The sequence below is a fragment of the Asterias amurensis genome, chromosome 16 (assembly GCF_032118995.1).
Source record: "Asterias amurensis chromosome 16, ASM3211899v1".
NCBI classification, from domain to species: Eukaryota; Metazoa; Echinodermata; class Asteroidea; order Forcipulatida; family Asteriidae; genus Asterias; species Asterias amurensis.
In genome coordinates this window covers 5375320-5391645 of record NC_092663.1, presented here as the reverse complement: position 1 = coordinate 5391645, position 16326 = coordinate 5375320, and the positions used below count along the sequence as shown (strand labels likewise).

General features: G+C 39.6%; 1 protein-coding gene across 2 annotated transcripts; it reads right to left on the bottom strand.

The window, feature by feature from the left end:
* Positions 1-601: 601 nt before the first annotated feature.
* LOC139948938 (integrin alpha-IIb-like) lies at positions 602-3403 on the bottom strand. Of its 2 annotated transcripts, none has more exons than XM_071947311.1 (4): positions 3338-3403; positions 1370-1477; positions 1058-1195; positions 602-844 (listed from the first exon to the last, which is right to left on the bottom strand). In XM_071947311.1, the coding sequence occupies exons 1-4, from the start codon at positions 3395-3397 to the stop codon at positions 746-748; spliced, it is 405 nt and encodes a 134-aa protein (XP_071803412.1). In that variant the 5' UTR covers positions 3398-3403; the 3' UTR covers positions 602-745. The 2 variants fall into 2 exon arrangements, with proteins under 2 accessions (XP_071803412.1, XP_071803413.1); XM_071947312.1 differs by having other exon boundaries at positions 3178-3339.
* Between the last annotated feature and the right edge of the window lie 12923 nt (positions 3404-16326).

Here is a 16326-nt window from a genome sequence, read left to right as displayed (position 1 = left end):
CATAAAAAGGTTGGAAAGATGAAGATCCGCCATTTTGAAATAAATTAATACACAATTTTAATTGGACTCCACGTAATGGTAGACAGTTTTAGTTTATAAAGTAACAGAACAATGTACACAATTCTGAGGGATAGGCCTATTTATGTGAATTAAGATTCTAGTTTTTAATTATCTTTCGAATCATGTTAATTTGTATAGCACAAAGTGCCAAATTAAAGAAAGCGTGTCATATGAGTATTATTTACAATAAAATCTAGGAAAGTTGTATATATTGTTATATTTCTTTTCCAAGTATCTCTTTTAAAGGATTTGGGTACTTTTCAAATTGTCCATAGATTTACATTAAACTTACAGGGTTTGAAGACAATGATAGTGGAAAGCTACCCTTCAAATCTTACTTACTGAGGTGCTGTAGTTTTTGAGAAATTAGTAAAACAATGTCATGAAAATACGTTTGTAAATGGTTAAAATATAATTTTCGTCTCATGAGACGAAAATTATTTTCATGACATTGTTTTACTCATTTCCCCAAAACTACAGCACATCAGCACGTAATATTTTCAGGGAAGCTTTCTACTATCATTATCTTCAAACTGTGTAAGTTAAGTGTAAATCTGTGGACATTGTGTTTTTTTGTCCTACAAAAGTTACATAGACCTGTTGAGTGTACACAAAAAATTATCGTCATACAAAGATGACAATTAGTGTGTGCTCCTCTTAGTTTAAATGGTTTAGAAACCGCTGATCATTTCTTTTCACAGACCAGAACATCATTCTGCCAATTCTCCTGGGCTGCTGCCTGAGGATCACCGGGAACGATCTTTTTCCTCTTGAAAAATCCAACCTGTAAAAACAAAAAAGGCGCAAGGATTATTATTGAATGCACAGGACACTATTGGTTATAATTAATTAAAAACAATTATCAGCATAACAAAATTATTTGATAAACAAGCAACATAGAGTTGTTGATAGTATGCAAAATATTTTTAGAATACGACTTAAACTCTAAAAAAATAAAAAAAAAAGTCTTAAAAATAGAAAGACAGTTTTGTTTAACCTTCCACATTATGAAGAAGATAATAGCTAGAAGTAGACCACCACCAATCACAGCAACAATATACGCCCACAGAGGAATATTAGTCACAGTGGGCCCTGGGATAACGGAATTACTCTGTCCAATTACTTGAGTGGAAACCTGTACACAAATAAGAACAAAGAACACACGTTAAATCACTGAAAAAGTTGCAATGCTGGGGGGGGGGGGTTTGGATACTCTAGGTGGCAGCAGACCCAGGTAAATACACTTTACTTGGAAAAGTGAGCAGTCTTTGGTGAAATAACGTCTACACAAAAGTTGATTTGGACCTACCTCAGAATAAGCGACGGGGAACACATCGGGAAGAAGTGACTGCATGTATGGCATCTCAAGCACAGTAGCAGTAGCCATCGACGCAATCAAAACTTCGCTGTAGGTTTTCTAAAGTAACAATCAGAATCATTACCATCAACAACAACAACAACAACAACAACAACAACAACAACAACAACAACAACAACAACAACAACAACAACAACAACAACAACAACAACAACAACAACAACGACAACGACAACGACAACGACAACGACAACGACAACGACAACGACAACGACAACGACAACGACAACGACAACGACAACGACAACGACAACGACAACGACAACGACAACGACAACGACAACGACAACGACAACGACAACGACAACGACAACGACAACGACAACGACAACGACAACGACAACGACAACGACAACGACAACGACAACGACAACGACAACGACAACGACAACGACAACGACAACGACAACGACAACGACAACGACAACGACAACGACAACGACAACGACAACGACAACGACAACGACAACGACAACGACAACGACAACGACAACGACAACGACAACGACAACGACAACGACAACGACAACGACAACGACAACGACAACGACAACGACAACGACAACGACAACGACAACGACAACGACAACGACAACGACAACGACAACGACAACGACAACGACAACGACAACGACAACGACAACGACAACGACAACGACAACGACAACGACAACGACAACGACAACGACAACGACAACGACAACGACAACGACAACGACAACGACAACGACAACGACAACGACAACGACAACGACAACGACAACGACAACGACAACGACAACGACAACGACAACGACAACGACAACGACAACGACAACGACAACGACAACGACAACGACAACGACAACGACAACGACAACGACAACGACAACGACAACGACAACGACAACGACAACGACAACGACAACGACAACGACAACGACAACGACAACGACAACGACAACGACAACGACAACGACAACGACAACGACAACGACAACGACAACGACAACGACAACGACAACGACAACGACAACGACAACGACAACGACAACGACAACGACAACGACAACGACAACGACAACGACAACGACAACGACAACGACAACGACAACGACAACGACAACGACAACGACAACGACAACGACAACGACAACGACAACGACAACGACAACGACAACGACAACGACAACGACAACGACAACGACAACGACAACGACAACGACAACGACAACGACAACGACAACGACAACGACAACAACAACCACAGTAAAGCAATCGACAGTGTCGACAACAGCAGAACAAACATCTACCGCATCGACAGTGTCGACAACAGTGGAACAAACATCGAAAACTGAACCAACAGTGTCGACATCAGCTGAGCAATCATCAACCAAACTAAAAAAAATATTTCCCTTATTCGAAGTCATCCGCGCCTCAACAGAAACAAACCGGAAGTTTTATATCAAAATTCAAATTGTTTTTGTTTACTTTTTTGAAACAAGGAAACATCCCTCAAAAACTTGAAAACAGCACACAAATTGCTACAGGCCTACCATTAGCCATGTTTGCATTTATTTTAAAGGCAAAAAGCTCCGTTCATGAAAGAAAATATTGTGTTTGACAGCACCAGTCATTTTGCTACAAGCGTGTTAAACATAAACACGCCTCACGTCAAAGTTACCAAAGGAAACAAAAGGTAATTCACAGATCAATCACAACAAATTAAAACAAAGTGACATTAATGTGTTGTTCTATACAATGAACTTCAGATTGTTCTCTTGTATTATGTAGATCGTTGTCCCCCTCATAACAAGTCGGTGGAGTTTCGGAGAGTTCGCCTGCAAGCTATAACCAGTATTAAACGTGAAGCCTGCATTGACTAGAGTAGCAACAAGTCCACTGCGATGTGCAACTTACTGCGCCAGCCACACAGAGTGTACTGTGTTCGACTTCTCGCAGAGATACCACCATTGTCATCTTCCTGGTCATACCTCGGCCATTGACACTGCGGAGAATATTGATTTCTCTGTATTTGAACTGGTACAGTGAGTGTTCGTGTCAATAATCCAGATGGCCTAGAAATAACGAAATCGAATGTCTACATTCAATATTAAAGTGACGTTATACAAGTATTACTTATTTAAAATTAAAAAAAACCTTATAAAGGGATACATTGTCAAATGGATATGCACAAAGTATAAGAAACAAGTTCTATATCTATACCACGCGTTATATTGGTGTGAAGCATGCATAAAAACAACAGCCAATTTATTTGCAATAATAAATACATAAGCCTTTATGTTACCACACTAACCCTTCCAAGGCAACCAATTGCATCTCACGTTCAAGAAGGGTGGCAATAACTGAAACGTGAAAGAAGGTAATAAACTTTTTAGATTATAACAACAGAGTAATAATTTGCAAGAGATTCTTTGGTTTATGGAATAATAACTGATTGTTATATTTTCATATCAACACCAAGAAGAATAATTTGAACAATTTCAGTGTTTTGCACTTTGAATTTTGTTTTTATGTGTCCTACTTTTTACAAATGTTTTATAATCAGGATTGCAAACTGGAAATAGGACGCAAATCCATAGGTCATAGAAATACAAAGAATCAAGTACGCTTGTGTTTGAGAACAGGTTCGCCCTATGTGTTTGTGTAATGACTGCACAAAATGCACCACATAAAATAGCACATTGCATTATAAAGGGGTTTGTTATGACTACATGATCATTTACAATAATTACTAGGGCAAAATCATATTGATATAATAACAGCAAAACTATAACCTAATTATAAAAGGTGTATACAAATAACATGAAAGATTAAAGACGAATTGATACAAGACCAACGGCAAACATTGATTATTAAAAAGGCAAAAAAAAATATATATATATATCATAGGGTCATATGTTATCGACCCTCATATGTTTTCGAACCCCAACTTTGATTCCCGTTTACCGCGAGACTGTGCAAGCTGCACCGGTGACAGAAGCTTTGTTGTTTACTCACGGTCTGTATTTTCGTCAGGCTTAATCATGCTGAGAATAAAGTTTCCTGTCGTAGGTTATGCTCAAACATTTATAAAATGATTGATTTTTGGTAAAAATCACTAGTGCATTATTTATGCCAACAATCAAATGAGTCGAAGAAACATCATCTAACCTCGAAAGTTCAAAACAAAATTATTATCTGATAGATTGAGTTTCATTCTGCTTTAGTCACTAGATAGATCACGTGATGTTTTTTTTTATTAACTACATACTGTATTAAATTCTGATAAACGTAATAAATATTATAAAGAGAAAATATCATAGATTGGTTTCTTATCTCCTGAAACCAAACATTACTGGTCTGAAATGGTGGATAACTGTTTTACTGTTATGCCTAGCCTTATGATATCTCCGGATTCTAACCCAAAGTAGCCACGTCTAGTGAATATTCAATAAAATACAAACCAATAAAAGGTGTGAAACATATGACGTTGCTCCAATGTCGTGCATGCACTAGCACTGTTAATGGCGGACTATCTCTCGCACTGTAAAACCAAAACTTTAACAATTTCAACACTTGATGAAGTGCAAGTGTTATGGTTAAAAGGTTGGATAGATGATTAAAAAAAAACATTTAGTTTTTGATTGTGAAAAATGTTCCTGTTATCCTACTGAAAACACATGACACCAGGATATAAAAAATACCATATAATGAACAGCGCCCTCTGTATAGTGGAAGGAGTTTCATATTATAAATTAATGAATGCATCGAAACTCACATTAAATTGTGGCTAGTTTGTTTTTATAAGGGCTACGAACTTGAACTTCTGTGCGTTCGAAGTTCTTTGTGAGAGCCGTTCCCTTGTTGTGTACATTTCTTTTACATGATGTGTTTGTCTGATTTGCAATAAGTGTTGATTTGGCTTCAATTGGTATCTTTTAAATTTTAGGTAGATTACATATCCATAATAGTTTAAAGTCACCTGGAAGTGGTATTTTGTCAAACTAAAAATGTTCTTACTAAAATATGTGTTTTGATGAGTGGAATATGAATAAACAAACAACTAAGGTTCTAAAAAATTTGTTTCCATTTTATTTACAAATTTCAAAGTAGGCCCGACCCGAGAGGGCGCTGTTCGTGACGTCAATCGAGGCGCGATATTAGAATCGCATGCAGTGCCAACACAAGATAGTGACGCTTTGGCGCAAGCTTAAAACATGCCCTCAAAGTTGAAACAATACCCGCATTTGTTCACGTCTTTCAGGTAACTTTTTGGACTTCCCACTAGCTGGAAAAATTGTTGGGATGGCGTCATGTTTTTGAAACGAACTTTTCTCTTCATGTCAAAATGTGTGGTGTATTCCGGACTCTCGAAGCACGACGGCTCGAAGTGTTTGCTGCACAGCGCTGGAAAAGACATCGGACCGGACCACTTTGCAAAAATGACACCCATCTTTAGTTGTTTTGCTGCATCCAATAAACCTGGTCGACATTGCCGGAATAATGCAAGAAAAAACTTTTTTTTTCGAAACGTACAAACTCACGACTAGGACTTTCATGTACTAGTACGTGTTCGATGTTCAATCATGGCAAAGTCTGCCTCGATTGACGTCACAAAAGGGGTAGACGAGTCACCCCCTTAACAACTTTATCTATTTGTTTAACATATAAATCGTTACAAACAATTACTCAACAATTTATTTTATTGTTCATAAACTTATACTCTAATGTTTGACGAAAAACAAATCTATTTCCAGGTGACATTAAATTATTATTGTGAACTTGAAATAATTATGTCAGGCACATTTGTGTCAACCTGAAAACTACTAAAAAGAGGTTTCACCTCCTTTATTAAATAAAACTGATGTGTATGAAATAATGTGTGAACACCTTCATGTCGTCTTTGTTCTTGCAATGGGGTGACCAAATGTTGTTTTGTATTTTACATCCATGATACCCGAACTAAAAGGGGTGTGTTTCACGCAGTATCATAATCTTTAAGGGTTGGGTGGTTATTAGTTGTCCTGCATTAATTAATCTATATTATTTCGCTTTAAGTTTGATGGTTGCGTCTGACAAGAAAAAAAAAAACACTTGACAAAAGCGCATGCATGATAACGTTATGCGCATTTGAGGTGGCCCTATTACTTAATAAACAAATACATTTGTAGTTTACGTTAGATCATTTTCAAAAAGCAAATCTTGTAATCTTTGCACCTTTTTGTATTCAAGTTGAGTTGGCAAACTAATTTGTCTAGTCAGCTTGGGATTTCCCATTTTCCCTTTCATGTTTTGTTTTATACAAAAACAACGTGCCTCGATGGGCCCTTCTGTCATAGCCCTGCCGAAACGCACCAAAAGGTGTTTATTTATCGGGTCCAATGGCGGCACTTGGTACCAGGCTTGTAGTAACACAGCTTAAACTTTTTGTTTTCAAAGTTTTCATTTACAATTGGTCTTCACACTATAAATGAGTTTGTTGATATTGTTGTTATTATTATTATTATTATCATCATCATCATCATCATCATCATCATCATCATCATCATCATCATCATCATCATCATCATCATCATCATCATCATCATCATCATCATCATCATCATCATCATCATCATCATCATCATCATCATCATCATCATCATCATCATCATCATCATCATCATCATCATCATCATCATCATCATCATCATCATCATCATCATCATCATCATCATCATCATCATCATCATCATCATCATCAGCAGCAGCAGCAGCATCATCATCATCAGCAGCAGCATCATCATCATCAGCAGCAGCATCATCATCATCAGCAGCAGCATCATCATCAGCAGCAGCAGCAGCAGCAGCAGCAGCAGCAGCAGCAGCAACAGCAGCAGCAGCAGCAGCAGCAGCAGCAGCAGCAGCAGCAGCAGCAGCAGCAGCAGCAGCAGCAGCAGTAGTAGTAGTAGTATTTTAAGCAAGGACAGCCAGCATGCGCATATCAAGCGCTTGATCGGTTCACAGTGCGTCACATTTTTTTTTTAAACAACAGCAGGAACACGACGCGCTATACACGCAGCAAAACACCATACCAACCAAGGTACTTTTCCCTAACAACCATTGTACTACACACCATTTTATTTCAGATGTTGTAAAACAAACATTGACTGTTTTTGCTCGTGCTGTGGTTATAACTAAAAACGTCGAAATGATCCTCGGCGCGTTTTTTTTTTTTTTTTTTTTTTAAGAGAACAAAGTGTTTTTGAGGTAACGGAATATCACTTCGAATTAACTCACAGTCACTCGAGGGAACGAAACAATATAATGACGGAACGCCACATTGTTGTTATTTTACCCTTCATTTTGTTCTTACACTGTCCCTTTATGGGGGCTCTGTACTAACTGTTCGATAAGATGGCCATACTTACAATAAGTTATTAACCATTCTGAAATTGGTACCAGTTACTGCCAGCTGCATCAACTTCGTGAATCAAACATTCAATGCAAAAGTGTACCTCCTGGTTGCCTGGCAATAACAACTGAACTTTAACAGTTCATAAATTCAAGCTGGGTGTGTAGCACCATTACATTCAGGAGATAAGTGGGAGAACAACACATGTCCCCGTGTTGACATAGTAGATGAGCATCCGGGAAAGGTCCCGGCTAAGGTCGTGTGATGTGAATACAATCAGACTATTGTCCAAAGTCGTAAATAATCCGAATCCAACTTAAGATTTTTATCTGAAGCCTAAAATCAGAACCATTGTTTTCTTTCCTATGAAAAATGTTATTCACTGATTTATAAATGAGCTGATGTATTTTCTCGTCATAGTGCTGTTTGCAAATTTATGCATAACGGCCGTCAGTTTATACCGACTTCTCCCCAAAGGCAAACAACACAAAACAATAAATGACGAAATCCGATCTAAAAATATTTTGGAAAGTCCCACTGGAGTCCCAGACAGAAGAGAACACGGGACCATACACTGAAGTGAAAAAAAGGGAGCAGCAGGTTGTATATTTTGAGATGTGTTTTAGAACAGCCCTCACAAGCGTTCTGCATTTTGAATGATAATGTCTTTTTTACTAGAAACTTTGCTAACGCGATGCGCTATAACACCCAGCTATTGAGGTACTTCACCCGGAGCAACCAATCTGCCCACCGGCGCGGTAGAGCAAGTACGTGTCATAATCAATACTAGCGGGATGCCGCGCTTGCCGCTAGAAAGCTCTACGTAAATATGATGCAAGTGTAGCGTTGTGTACAAAGGGATGGTTTAAGTGGCTGGGCAGGGTCACAATACAAATCACTGTGGCAAACAACCCATCCTAAGTTAAGACGAATCTTAGTGCAATGTGAAATCGTACACTTGTCCGTCTTTTTTCCGTTTCGGCATTGTCGATCCCATCCATATTTCCAGTTTCCAGCGGATCCCGATAGTGGTTCTTTCCCAGTCCCGTTTATATCCCGTTTCTTTTATTTTGTTCCCGTTCAGTTTATTATTTTCTGTCCTATATAGTTTTCAAACCCCTTTACTCCCCCCCCACCAGCCTCGTTCATTTTCCCCCCAACTCCCTGTCCCACCGTGTGCCCCTTCCATATCCCGTCCCACATCTAACCCACGCCTCCGTGCCTCTTTCCGTCCCCGCGATTCCCTACATTGGCATTGTTCCCCGCCCTCTTCCAACAGACGTACCACACTACATGCCCCCACCCTTCCATCTCCCGGTCCCCACAACGTGCTCTAATAACCCCACTGTGTCAAGGGGCCAATTTCATAGAGCTGCTTAAGCAAAAAATGTGCTTAAGCACGAAAATAGCTCGCTTATTTTACACATGTTACTGGCCAAAATTTCCTGCCATATACATTGCTTATGACTAGTATTAAGCTGTTGTTTACTTAGCATTACAATTGAGTGGAGTCTTGGCCGGTAATCTGATTTTACTAAGCAATGAAATTTTTGCTTAAGCAAAAATTTTTGCTTAAGCAGCTCTATGAAATTGGGCTCAGTTCTCGTCTTGTCGTCGTGCCCCCCCCCATGCATTTTTCTTTATGTACGCGCGAAGTACTGGACGCTCGCGCTGTGACTGTGACATCACAAAGGACGCCTGCCCTCAACCCCAAAGTTACTACACGCTCGCGCTTTGACTGTGACGTCACAAACAACACATGCCCCAACCCACGGGTACCCCGAAATTTACCCCAGGACGCATCATTTTAGCAGGGTGCTGGCACCACTTGCCAAACAACAATGGCGGCGCCCATTGACGTCACAAAAGGGGTAGACGAGTCACCCCCCTTAACAACTTTATCTATTTGTTTAACATATAAATCGTTACAAACAATTACTCAACAAATTATTTTATTGTTCATAAACTTATACTCTAATGTTTGACGAAAAACAAATCTATTTCCAGGTGACTTTAAAACATTATTGTGAACTTGAAATGTGTCAGGCACATTTGTGTCAACCTGGAAACTACTAAAAAGAGGTTTCACCTCCTTTATTAAATAAAACTGATGTGTATGAAATAATGTGTGAACACCTTTATGTCGTCTTTGTTCTTGCAATGGGGTGACCAAATGTTGTTTTGTATTTTACATCCATGACACCCGAACTAAAAGGGGTGTGTTTCACGCAGTATCATAATCTTTAAGGGTTGGTTGGTTATTAGTTGTCATGCATTAATTAATCTATATTATTTCGCTTTAAGTTTGATGGTTGCGTCTGACAAGAAAAAAAACACTTGACCAAAGCGCATGCAAGATAACGTTATGCGCATTTGAGGTGGCCCTATTACTTAATAAACAAATACATTTGTAGTTTACGTTAGATCATTTTCAAAAAGCAAGTTTTGTAATCTTAGCACCTTTTTGTATACAAGTTGAGTTGGCAAACTAATTTGTCTAGTCAGCTTGGGATTTCCCATTTTCCCTTTCATGTTTTGTTTTATACAAAAACAACGTGCCTCGGTGGGCCTTTCTGTCATAGCCCTGCCGAAACGCACCAAAAGGTGTTTATTTATCGGGTCCAATGGCGGCACTTGGTACCAGGCTTGTAGTAACACAGCTTAGACTTTTTGTTTTCAAAGTTTTCATTTACAATTTGTCTTCACACTATAAATGTGTTTGTTGATATTGTTGTTGTTATTATTATTATTATTATTATTATTATTAGTAGTAGTAGTAGTAGTAGTAGAAGTAGTAGTAGTAGTAGTAGTAGTAGTAGTAGTAGTAGTAGTAGTAGTAGTAGTAGTAGTAGTAGTAGTAGTAGTAGTAGTAGTAGTAGTAGTAGTAGTAGTAGTAGTAGTAGTAGTAGTAGTAGTAGTAGTAGTAGTAGTAGTAGTAGTAGTAGTAGTAGTAGTAGTAGTAGTAGTAGTAGTAGTAGTAGTAGCAGTATTTTAAGCAAGGACAGCTTATCAAGCGCTTGATCGGTTCACAGTGCGTCACAATTTCCTTTTGTTTTAAACAACAGCAGGAACACGACGCGCTATACACGCAGCAAAACACCATTTCAACCAAGGTACTTTTCCCTAACAACCATTGTACTACACACCATTTCATTTCAGATGTTGTAAAACAAACATTGACTGTTTTTACTCGTGCTGTGGTTATAACTAAAAACGTCGAAATGATCCTCGGCGCGTTTTTTTTTTTTTTTTTTTTTTAAGAGAACAAAGTGTTTTTGAGGTAACGGAATATCACTTCGAATTAACTCACAGTCACTCGAGGGAACGAAACAATATAATGACGGAACGCCACATTGTTGTTATTTTACCCTTCATTTTGTTCTTACACTGTCCCTTTATGGGGGCTCTGTACTAACTCTTCGATAAGATGGCCATACTTACAATAAGTTATTAACCATTCTGAAATTGGTACCAGTTACTGCCAGCTGCATCAACTTCGTGAATCAAACATTCAATGCAAAAGTGTACCTCCTGGTTGCCTGGCAATAACAACTGAACTTTAACAGTTCATAAATTCAAGCTGGGTGTGTAGCACCATTACATTCAGGAGATAAGTGGGAGAACAACACATGTCCCCGTGTTGACATAGTAGATGAGCATCCGGGAAAGGTCCCGGCTAAGGTCGTGTGATGTGAATACAATCAGACTAATTTATTGAATTGTCCAAAGTCGTAAATAATCCGAATCCAACTTAAGATTTTTATCTGAAGCCTAAAATCAGAACCATTGTTTTCTTTCCTATGAAAAATGTTATTCACTGATTTATAAATGAGCTGATGTATTTTCTGGTCATAGTGCTGTTTGCAAATTTATGCATAACGGCCGTCAGTTTATACCGACTTCTCCCCAAAGGCAAACAACACAAAACAATAAAGGACGAAATCCGATCTAAAAATATTATGGAAAGTCCCACTGGAGTCCCAGACAGAAGAGAACACGGGAATATACACTGAAGTGAAAAAAAAGGGAGCAGCAGGTTGTATATTTTGAGATGTGTTTTAGAACACCCCTCACAAGCGTTCTTCGTTTTGAATGATAAAGCTTTTTTACTAGTAACTTTGCTAACGCGATGCGCTATAACACCCAGCTATTGAGGTACTTCACCCGTAGCAACCAATCTGCCCACCGGTAGAGCAAGTACGTATCATAATCAATACTAGCGGGATGCCGTGCTTGCCGCTAGAAAGCTCTACGTAAAAATGATGCAATTGTAGCGTTGTGTACAGGGGATGGTTTAAGTGGCTGGGCAGGTCACAATCCAAATCACTGTGGCAAACAACCCATCCTAAGTTAAGACATATCTTAGTGCTTTGTGAAATCGTACACTTGTCCGTCTTTTTTCCGTTTCGGCATTGTCGATCCCATCCATATTTCCAGTTTCCAGCGGATCCTGATAGTGGTTCTTTCCCAGTCCCGTTTATATCCCGTTTCTTTATTTTGTTCCCGTTCAGTTGATTATTTTCTGTCCTATATAGTTTTCAAACCCCTTTACTTCCCCCCTCACCAGCCTCGTTCATTTTCCCCCAACTCCCTGTCCCACCGTGTGCCCCTTCCATATCCCGTCCCACATCTAACCCACGCCTCCGTGCCTCTCCCGTCCCCACGATCCCCTACATTGGCATTGTTCCCCGCCCTCTTCCAACAGACGTACCACACTACATGCCCCCACCCTTCCATCTCCCGGTCCCCACAACGTACTCTAATAACCCCACCAGTCCTCGTCCTGTCGTCGTACCCCCCCCCCATGCATTGTTCTTTATGTACGCGCGAAGTACTGGACGCTCGCGCTGTGACTGTGACATCACAAAGGACGCCTGCCCTCAACCCCAACGTTACTACACGCTCGCGCTTTGACTGTGACGTCACAAACAACACATGCCCCAACCCACGGGTACCCCGAAATTTACCACAGGACGCATCATTTTAGCAGGGTGCTGGCACCACTTGCCAAACAACAATGGCGGCGCCCATTGACGTCACAAAAGGGGTAGACGAGTCACCCCCCTTAACAACTTTATCTATTTGTTTAACATATAAATCGTTACAAACAATTACTCAACAAATTATTTTATTGTTCATAAACTTATACTCTAATGTTTGACGAAAAACAAATCTATTTCCAGGTGACTTTACAACATTATTGTGAACTTGAAATGTGTCAGGCACATTTGTGTCAACCTGAAAACTACTTAAAAGAGGTTTCACCTCCTTTATTAAATAAAACTGATGTGTATGAAATAATGTGTGAACACCTTTATGTCGTCTTTGTTCTTGCAATGGGGTGACCTAATGTTGTTTTGTATTTTACATCCATGACACCCGAACTAAAAGGGGTGTGTTTCACGCAGTATCATAATCTTTAAGGGTTGGTTGGTTATTAGTTGTCATGCATTAATTAATCTATATTATTTCGCTTTAAGTTTGATGGTTGCGTCTGACAAGAAAAAAACACTTGACCAAAGCGCATGCAAGATAACGTTATGCGCATTTGAGGTGGCCCTATTACTTAATAAACAAATACATTTGTAGTTTACGTTAGATCATTTTCAAAAAGCAAGTTTTGTAATCTTAGCACCTTTTTGTATACAAGTTGAGTTGGCAAACTAATTTGTCTAGTCAGCTTGGGATTTCCCATTTTCCCTTTCATGTTTTGTTTTATACAAAAACAACGTGCCTCGGTGGGTCTTTCTGTCATAGCCCTGCCGAAACGCACCAAAAGGTGTTTATTTATCGGGTCCAATGGCGGCACTTGGTACCAGGCTTGTAGTAACACAGCTTAAACTTTTTGTTTTCAAAGTTTTCATTTACAATTGGTCTTCACACTATAAATGTGTTTGTTGATATTGTTGTTATTATTATTATTATTATTATTATTATTATTATTAGTAGTAGTAGTAGTAGTAGTAGAAGTAGTAGTAGTAGTAGTAGTAGTAGTAGTAGTAGTAGTAGTAGTAGTAGTAGTAGCAGTATTTTAAGCAAGGACAGCTTATCAAGCGCTTGATCGGTTCACAGTGCGTCACAATTTCCTTTTGTTTTAAACAACAGCAGGAACACGACGCGCTATACACGCAGCAAAACACCATTTCAACCAAGGTACTTTTCCCTAACAACCATTGTACTACACACCATTTCATTTCAGATGTTGTAAAACAAACATTGACTGTTTTTACTCGTGCTGTGGTTATAACTCAAAACGTCGAAATGATCCTCGGCGCGTTTTTTTTTTTTTTTTTTTTAAGAGAACAAAGTGTTTTTGAGGTAACGGAATATCACTTCGAATTAACTCACAGTCATTCGAGGGAACGAAACAATATAATGACGGAACGCCACATTGTTGTTATTTTACCCTTCATTTTGTTCTTACACTGTCCCTTTATGGGGGCTCTGTACTAACTCTTCGATAAGATGGCCATACTTACAATAAGTTATTAACCATTTTGAAATTGGTACCAGTTACTGCCAGCTGCATCAACTTCGTGAATCAAACATTCAATGCAAAAGTGTACCTCCTGGTTGCCTGGCAATAACAACTGAACTTTAACAGTTCATAAATTCAAGCTGGGTGTGTAGCACCATTACATTCAGGAGATAAGTGGGAGAACAACACATGTCCCCGTGTTGACATAGTAGATGAGCATCCGGGAAAGGTCCCGGCTAAGGTCGTGTGATGTGAATACAATCAGACTAATTTATTGAATTGTCCAAAGTCGTAAATAATCCGAATCCAACTTAAGATTTTTATCTGAAGCCTAAAATCAGAACCATTGTTTTCTTTCCTATGAAAAATGTTATTCACTGATTTATAAATGAGCTGATGTATTTTCTGGTCATAGTGCTGTTTGCAAATTTATGCATAACGGCCGTCAGTTTATACCGACTTCTCCCCAAAGGCAAACAACACAAAACAATAAAGGACGAAATCCGATCTAAAAATATTATGGAAAGTCCCACTGGAGTCCCAGACAGAAGAGAACACGGGAATATACACTGAAGTGAAAAAAAAGGGAGCAGCAGGTTGTATATTTTGAGATGTGTTTTAGAACACCCCTCACAAGCGTTCTTCGTTTTGAATGATAAAGCTTTTTTACTAGTAACTTTGCTAACGCGATGCGCTATAACACCCAGCTATTGAGGTACTTCACCCGTAGCAACCAATCTGCCCACCGGTAGAGCAAGTACGTATCATAATCAATACTAGCGGGATGCCGTGCTTGCCGCTTGAAAGCTCTACGTAAAAATGATGCAATTGTAGCGTTGTGTACAGGGGATGGTTTAAGTGGCTGGGCAGGTCACAATCCAAATCACTGTGGCAAACAACCCATCATAAGTTACGACATATCTTAGTGCTTTGTGAAATCGTACACTTGTCCGTCTTTTTTTCCGTTTCGGCATTGTCGATCCCATCCATATTTCCAGTTTCCAGCGGATCCTGATAGTGGTTCTTTCCCAGTCCCGTTTATATCCCGTTTCTTTATTTTGTTCCCGTTCAGTTGATTATTTTCTGTCCTATATAGTTTTCAAACCCCTTTACTTCCCCCCTCACCAGCCTCGTTCATTTTCCCCCAACTCCCTGTCCCACCGTGTGCCCCTTCCATATCCCGTCCCACATCTAACCCACGCCTCCGTGCCTCTCCCGTCCCCACGATCCCCTACATTGGCATTGTTCCCCGCCCTCTTCCAACAGACGTACCACACTACATGCCCCGACCCTTCCATCTCCCGGTCCCCGCAACGTACTCTAATAACCCCACCAGTCCTCGTCCTGTCGTCGTGCCCCCCCCCCCCCATGCATTGTTTTTAATGTACGCGCGAAGTACTGGACGCTCGCGCTGTGACTGTGACATCACAAAGGACGCCTGCCCTCAACCCCAACGTTACTACACGCTCGCGCTTTGACTGTGACGTCACAAACAACACATGCCCCAACCCACGGGTACCCCGAAATTTACCCCAGGACGCATCATTTTAGCAGGGTGCGGGCACCACTTGCCAAACAACAATGGCGGCGCCCATGCGATTTAAGCGCTTTTATAACATAGATAAATTAGTATACGTTTATTGCTTTAGACATAAAAGCCTCCCCGTTTTCACAGATTAGTTTTTTTTTTCTTTTTTTTTCTTTACTTTACATGGTTAATTTGGGGCTAAAAGAAAAACCCAAAACACACAATAGGATGGTGTTTGATAGTCTGGTTGCCAGACCCAAAAATTTTCGACTAGGCTCTGTCGAATTTAGGGTCCGGTATCACCCAAAATCACGTGACCAAAAAGGAGGAATTTCGTCCTTTTTCGAAGTTATTCGAAATGTTCGGAACGTGTTGTCGTCATTATTCGGACAGTAACGTTGATGGTCGGTATTGAATCATAATGTCAGTCCTGTCGGCCATAGATCCAGGAGTTTTTATGCCAGATATTGTTATTTAAAGGCAGGCGTTGTGCCTAAAATAAATAA

Bases quoted from the DNA above. Each gene is read 5' to 3' on its own strand.
- LOC139948938 (XM_071947311.1), bottom strand. From the start codon at position 3,397: ATGACAATGGTGGTATCTCTGCGAGAAGTCGAACACAGTACACTCTGT. The intron at 1,196-1,369 runs GTAGGTCCAAAT...ATTTGTGTACAG, and splicing joins TCCCCGTCGCTTATTCTGAG to GTTTCCACTCAAGTAATTGG. The intron at 845-1,057 runs GTTAAACAAAAC...TTGTTTTTACAG, and splicing joins TCTTCTTCATAATGTGGAAG to GTTGGATTTTTCAAGAGGAA.